This window comes from Cryptococcus neoformans, assembly GCF_000091045.1.
Source record: "Cryptococcus neoformans var. neoformans JEC21 chromosome 3 sequence".
Classification (NCBI taxonomy): Eukaryota; Fungi; Basidiomycota; class Tremellomycetes; order Tremellales; family Cryptococcaceae; genus Cryptococcus; species Cryptococcus deneoformans.
The window spans coordinates 795,910-802,944 of record NC_006685.1 but is presented as its reverse complement, the minus strand read 5'-3'; the positions used below and the strand labels follow the sequence as shown (position 1 = coordinate 802,944).

Sequence of the window (7,035 nt, the reverse complement as noted above, 5' to 3'; positions counted from 1 at the left end):
GAAGGAGCAGGAGCTGGACTAAGGGCTGACTGAAGCGACTTAAAAGAAAAGAATGCTCGGAGGCAAGGTAGTGAGAAAGGACAACAGTATTGATTTTCTGGGGACTATGAAAACTACAAAAAGCTATCTTCTTATATACCTTTCCTTCCTTCTGCTTACTCATCTCTCTCGGGAGAAAGTTACCGCTAACTCGTGGTGGGGACGGAGCTGTCGGACCGGGGGGAAATGAACACTGACCAAGTGTTGGGGAAGAAGAGGAGAGTGCTGACCAGGCGAAACGAAAGAAGAGGCAAGCCGAAAGATGCCTCGGTTGATTTTGCAAGAATCGGGCGATAAATCGCGGTCGTCTGAGGTGGAGGTTTGTTTGGTTACTTCGGGGACGAGGTGGAATAATATCCCGTTGCCCGGTTAAAGATGCCGCAGAGTGCGATTTTTGCATAACATCGTGACATGCCTGCAATGGCTGATGATGAAGTTGATTCTTGGCTTATCACAGTTGAAGGTTCCTGGGTAGCAGTCCATGTAAAGGACACAGGAGGGTAGGAAGTTTTCTAACTTGGTGGGATTCCCACTAAACGAGTCCTCCAGCTGGACCTTCTTATCTGAATCGGATCTTGCCTTCCTATTACGTAACCTCCTCCTATGATCTCTTATCTCTTCTTCTTTGTGCAGGCTCGTGACACCTCTACAGGAATAGATAGTGTGAGTGTCCTTGAAGTTTTGCGTCATAGTGCCTTGCGCTGTTCTCGTGAAAAGTCGCAATTCTATCTCTCTGAAACTCCTTTCCCTGGTCATATTATCCTTCTGCTCAGATCCTGCCTGATCCCACCAGATTTCATACATCGATCAACTCCCACATCTCACAACACCGAAGGCTTTATGCTAGCTAGTTCATTGATCTACTGAACTATCTTCGCAACCTCATACCCAATCTCACTCAACATGTTTCAGTGTTGCATGTTTGCCTCCCTCTTTACACCACTGCTGAGAAAGCATCCTTTCTCTTTCTCTTTCTTTACAATTTGCTAGGTTGATCAAGACCAATCTCAAATATCCACCTCCACATTTAACATGAAAATGGATGAAAAAAATGTGTAGAGGGAATGGGGTGGTGATAATAATGATGATTATTCAAAATAGATCCGATTGATTGTCGAACAGTCTTGCCTTGTATGCCTTTCACTTCCAGCTGATCAAACACTATAGACATGTTGGATGGTAATACGACCATCAATTAAGCTATATAGAGAACAGCAGGATATATCCACATTTTTCTTTTTCTATGTTGTGACCATTCCTTTAAAGCTTGACTATCACAAACTGGCATTGAGATAATCAATTGGCAAAGAGAAAAGGAAAATTATGGATAGAGATAAAATGAAATACCACAATGGATAATTATCTGATACATGGTCCACAGCTGTCTAACAAAATTAACTATTTTTTGAATATACAGATGATGCTGTGCTTGGTAAGTACAGATGATTTTCTTCTGGTTTTATCTTTAACTTACTCTTCATCCTCCAACACATGACTGATGTTTGTCAAGTCAGTAAATTGATTATGAAAGAATATATAACAACATACTCAAGTCCGACTTTTTGGCCTCTTGCATGTTTAGCGGATGTTCCCCAGACCATAGCTTTTACGGCAAAAGGGTCAACGAGTCTTTAATGGTGCTTGATCTGAGTTTTGACTCACCATTCTTGAATTGCTTGACAATCTCCTTATGAATTGCATTACAAAAGTCTTCGACAGTACATTTTCCGCGTTGCAACACAACCGGAGAAGAATAATCAGGTTGCTGACCTCGAGGCTTTGTATAACTGCAATTTGTGAGTGATATGCAATTTTTGAGCAAGAAATACAGTGAAATTGGCACTCACATCCTCACAAGATTCAACTTATCCCACATAACTTCAAGCAACTCATCAATGTTAAGCCATAGCTTGGATGAAATAGGGACTGAGTTGGGAATCTAAAGTGATTTCTTGAGTCAGTATAAGCAGCATAGGTCATGTTGTGGTTCACCTTATATAGCAAATCCAGCTCCTCGATACTGATTGCATCGATCTTGTTGAGAACAAAAATGGCAGGGATGTAGACGCTAGAGGTTTTAGCAACAGCCCATGGAATACATCCAATTTGAACTCACCGGTTACCCTCAACAACATCAATAAAATCTTCAATAGTGGCGTCGGGCTGATGAATTGACACAGCAGCATTGCTCATCCTATATTCTTGCAATACTGCCCTAATTTCTTGAGCATCAATCTTTGTAAGTGGGACGGTATTGGTGATGGCGACCTGATTGTAGAGGAAAGGTCAGTTCAACTGAAAAAACAACGCGGACAACGAGGGACATACGCCACCGCTTTCTTTCTTTTTTACCGTGATTGCCGGTGGCTTTTTATTAAGGCGAATCCCAAAGCCTTCCAATTCATTTGTGAGAATAGCGAGATCATTGAGAGGTTTTAGAACGTCCAAAACAATGAAAATAAGGTTGCAAGTCCTGGCGACAGCAATGACTTGTCGACCTCGCCCTTTACCGTCCTTGGCACCCTCGATGATACCTTGAAATGGAAGAAGGGTTATTCAAGAATCGTCTTTGCAAACGATAAACAAATCTTACCAGGAAGGTCAAGAATCTGTATTCGAGCTCCATTGTAAGTCATTTGTCCAGGAACAGTGGTCAATGTCGTGAATTCATAAGAGGCTGCCTCGGAGTGAGTTCCGCTATCGGATAATCAGCTACATTCACACCGATATACAAGGAACCATTGACTTACGTGAGCTTTGACATAAATGTCGATTTGCCCTGCAAAATATCTGCTATGAATAGTGCGTTCAACAGATAACCATACACGTACAACACTGGGAAATCCGATAACAGTTACTGTTGCTTGACCTGATCTCGCGACGTCGAAGCCAATGCCCGGTCCGCCTCCACCACCCCCCGAGGGAGCGATAAGTTCTCGTCGCAGTTTGGCAAGTTTTGCTGTGAAATAGATGGTTCAGCTTGAACTTCTTTCTAATAAACTAAGACTGTTACCTTTGAGTTGCCCAAGATGATACCTATCGCAGAGGGTAAGTAAGTGACATGAAGATGTAAGAAGGCGCTATACTGACTCTGTGTTTTTGTTTCGCTAAGAAATAGATGATTAAGTATGTTTTGCAAATGCTGATTACATATGACGGCCTGATGGGACATACCTGCGTCCTCGCCATTTCATCCTCAATGTCTTTGATCTACAAGGAAAGAGGTAAGTATTCCTCTCAGTTTTTAAGACAACCAGGCCTGACGCAGGAGTGATTAATTTACTTACTTTTTGAATAGTAGTCATGGTGGAAAGTCTTTTTTCTGGTGGCTATCAGGTAATCTCAATGCACCTGTGATGTTGTTAATTGTCTAGTAAGTGTTGAGCACAAAGAAAAGCCGAATATAGGATATGGTTTTAGCACGGACAAAAAAGGTGGTGGTGGAGGAGGCCGCGACGAGGAGAAGGGATTTAATTATGATTTATTAATTAAGTATTAATAACGTAGATGTGCTCCACCTGGTAGCATATACTTACTTATTAACGTACCATCTGGTTATTTGTCGTCGGCGTTGTCGGCGGTGGCGGGGTAAATATATACATAACATCAAGTAATGGATTATTAATTTATGAGTAAATACTTTTCAAATTTACTCATTAGTAAGGTTATTTGTAATTACGTAAAGGAACATGTCTGTGAACAGCTTTACACAACAACGAATGATGGTTCAAAGACCTGTAAGCGTTCAATCCATCACTCGGTCCCTGTGCGATCAAATTTAAATTCAACATTCCATTCATCATCGCTGGAGCAGACATAGCCGTATAGTATACATATTTTTCCCCCCTTATCCCAACCGAAGTTTGCCACTGCTCAGTCATGGCCCATCCACTCACTCAACAACCCTCTTCGTCCCTTCCATTCCCTTTTGCTGCCCGCCCCTCTCCTCTCACCTTCGGCTTCGGACTACCTTCAACAGCTCCATCAGAAACTTGTACGCAAACTTCCAATGCCCATTCCCCCTATCGAATGGCTGGGCCGGCCCACAGTTCACCTCCCAAAAATTCTTTCGCACGGCCAAGACCAAATCAAGCGTTCACACCGCCAACCGGATCTCTCAAACGTACGAGGCGATCTCGATCCCCTTCGACATCTCCAACCGGATCCATTCAGTCACCTAGGTCCCGTTCCCCTACACCTATGGCTAGTCGCCTCGGCCATCTTCCACCTCCGAAAAACATGCGAACCGATCCTTCTTACGCATCCAAGACGGTCAAGAGGTCAAAGCTTCAAAATTCAACCTCGGATGAACGGTCCGCAGAAGGTATGGATGTTGGAATAATGCTAGGTAAGTCATTTTACCCCTATGAAATGGGTTGTCTGACGCCCTATTTAGCTGCTTTACCTCCATCTGCCCATCTGCCTATCTTGCTTCAACTGCTGCAACGGGACCCTTCATTGTCCTCGACAGTTTTGGGTATAATGCCCAAGCTAGAATTCAGGTCATGCCTGAAAGAAATGGAGAAATTATTTGCGGAGATCGAGAAGCTGGCTGGTCCTGTTGTAAATGTGTCATTCTATCCAGGTGCTCTGGCCGAATCTCGCAGGTGGGATCGAGTCAGTAATAACATCGAGGTGTACTGTCGAACTGTAAGATTATTTATGTGTATGACAACCCTATGCAATTGCTAACAATGCTATGACAGGTGGCCACTTACATCAAATGCTTCACTTCCGCCAATCAGCAACCAGCGATCGATTGCCCAACTCTCTTCCTATTTCTCGAGTCGCATACACGGCATCTTTTAACGATTCTCTCTTATATACCTTCCTCTTCTCAGTTGGATGGAAGTTCTCCCCCGCCGGCGTCATTGGTACTTGACCTTGCCAAACTTTCTCTCACTATCTGGACCTCCTGGGTATCAGATTTGTCTTCCGATGTTAATGACAGAGGGGGAATGTATCCCCACTCTGCCGTTGCTCACTGGAATGACACTTTGGAACAGCTCGTTGGCGGAATTCCTTCACCATCAATACCTTCGGCCTCTAATGCACCAGGGACGGGTAGTCACTGGTCGTCTTCGACTCCACTTACGGCTGGAAACCCTTCGCCAGCGAAACTACTTGTATCTTCTTTTCAAGAAGCATTCATTCCCATTCGCGATCAGTTTGTGTCTCAGGTAGGATGGCTTATTGGGAGGCAACCTGCAATGGAGTATCATTGATGGGGCGATATTGGGCTTGTATTTATGGCTGCGTTTGACTTCACGTTCTCTTTCTCTCCCATGATTCATTTTCTGTTCCTGAATGTTGTCTGTAAAAAGATATTTATAGGAAGTGCAAATACTTCTCATTGGTCGGTTTTATGTACAAATGCAGTAGAGTAGGACCAGATTTGTTGATAGAACATGCATGGTTGGTAATTGCTTGAGGAATCGGGTATTATATCTTATACTGTACTCCCGAACACGCTTCCAAGCATGGTGAATAAAAATCCGCGGTAGAGACTTGCCCACCCCTCTTCTTCGATGATTTTCTTTGCACAATCGGCCATACCTAAATACGGTTCAGTGGAAGGTCGCAAACCAATCACATCTTCACCAGCTCCACAGAAAGAAACTCCTTCAGGAGCTTCCTCTTCAGTAGACAAAGCATCACCAGAATTGTTTGGCTGCACCGATAGCCTCGTGGCGATGACTTCAAGAGGAGTGAACCAAAGAGTGGATAAGCATTGCCAGGCAAGGTAGAGGATCCAACGCCACCAAGCGATGTTCCCTACCGTCTCATCGTTGGTCACCGAGGAGACGCCCAAGAAAAAAATGCGCGTTGTCCTGGCTAATAGCGTGGCACACACGACATGAGTCATTGTAGTGGCCAGGAGACCAGGTGTCAGATACAGCGTATAGGGTTTTGACAGTTCGAGGGGAGTTAATAGGATGCGCAGCGATCCCTTAACTGAGTTGGGAAGTTTGTATGGGGTGATAATCGCGCTGTCCGACAGTTCAGATAATCTCAGTACATTGCTGCCTAGGCACAAAGTCCGAAAAAAGAACATACCGATTGATGAGGATGGTCATTGGCAAGCTGATTATGGTGAGGAGAATCGTAAAAATTGCCATTCTGCGCCGCGCGTTAGAGGAAAACTAGAGATAGAGAGAGGGTAGAGCGAGCACGGCTCATACGCACAAAACGCCTCCAGCTTCTGGTACGCTGTACGCGTTTTTCGGTCCTTTCGTTGCGGATCCCCCAACAAAAACGATTGATAGTACCGAAAGGAGAGTAGAGTACATCAGGGTGGGATACATTCCTACTCGCATTATTTTTTAGTTGAGCGGAACTGATTAGCAATGAGTCTCTTACCTTTCCACAATCCTTGCCAGCCTTCAAGTCTCTTGATGCGTTTCATAGTCCCGAACAGCGTGGTAAGTGTTGGTCCGACACTATAGTATGACACCATCCTGTCAGCCGCGCCACATGGAACTAGATACTATGTATGCTTGCCGGGATTCTTGGTCTAAACCCACCGCAAGGGGATTGTAATTTGCGCGCCACCTGACAAGAGCACCAGCGAATGGCAGTGTAATGGCCACCGACAGTGCCATGACGGCGGCCAATATTGCAGTGGCAAGGAAGAAGGTGAAGATGAAGTCGAACATGGTCTAGGATGACAGATGCTGATGGAATAGAGTAAGTCAAGAGTTCTAGTCGTACGTTGCGCTGCGCTAGTGATCACCGCATACAAAGGATAACTAGTATGTTTACGGCGAAGCAATTTAACTCGCTATACTTCTTTCTTTGTAAAAATACAGCAGGAGTAGATGTGGTGTTGTTCGTCAGTCGTTTCCGCTCTTCTGCTGGTTGCACTACGTAAACTGATGTGTTGTTCGTCGTTCGCTGATTCCCATCGTCATCATCGAGCAACAACGACGAGCGTGCGAGCGGCGACGAACGACGGGACGACGGCGGCGACCGCAGCAGCGGCGGTATCCATTATTC

General features: G+C 44.7%; 3 protein-coding genes across 3 annotated transcripts; 1 reads left to right on the top strand and 2 right to left on the bottom strand.

Moving 5' to 3' along the window:
* Positions 1-1,393: 1,393 nt before the first annotated feature.
* Positions 1,394-3,423, bottom strand: CNC02790 (cytoplasm protein, putative). The gene is made up of 15 exons (XM_569574.2): positions 3,327-3,423; positions 3,214-3,249; positions 3,130-3,146; positions 3,053-3,075; positions 2,871-2,998; positions 2,790-2,818; positions 2,633-2,736; positions 2,368-2,573; positions 2,156-2,307; positions 2,032-2,107; positions 1,887-1,978; positions 1,702-1,826; positions 1,588-1,642; positions 1,514-1,534; positions 1,394-1,462 (listed from the first exon to the last, which is right to left on the bottom strand). The coding sequence occupies exons 1-15, from the start codon at positions 3,342-3,344 to the stop codon at positions 1,438-1,440; spliced, it is 1,107 nt and encodes a 368-aa protein (XP_569574.1). The 5' UTR covers positions 3,345-3,423; the 3' UTR covers positions 1,394-1,437.
* A 357-nt stretch (positions 3,424-3,780) lies between these two features.
* On the top strand, positions 3,781-5,466 carry CNC02780 (expressed protein). Its single transcript, XM_569936.2, has 3 exons — positions 3,781-4,387; positions 4,436-4,689; positions 4,746-5,466. Exons 1-3 carry the CDS (start codon positions 3,919-3,921, stop codon positions 5,262-5,264), a joined length of 1,242 nt encoding a protein of 413 aa, XP_569936.1. The 5' UTR covers positions 3,781-3,918; the 3' UTR covers positions 5,265-5,466.
* Positions 5,396-6,932, bottom strand: CNC02770 (expressed protein). Its single transcript, XM_024656741.1, has 6 exons — positions 6,780-6,932; positions 6,541-6,713; positions 6,400-6,479; positions 6,226-6,346; positions 6,097-6,159; positions 5,396-6,029 (listed from the first exon to the last, which is right to left on the bottom strand). The coding sequence occupies exons 2-6, from the start codon at positions 6,693-6,695 to the stop codon at positions 5,489-5,491; spliced, it is 960 nt and encodes a 319-aa protein (XP_024512536.1). The 5' UTR covers positions 6,696-6,713; positions 6,780-6,932; the 3' UTR covers positions 5,396-5,488.
* Between the last annotated feature and the right edge of the window lie 103 nt (positions 6,933-7,035).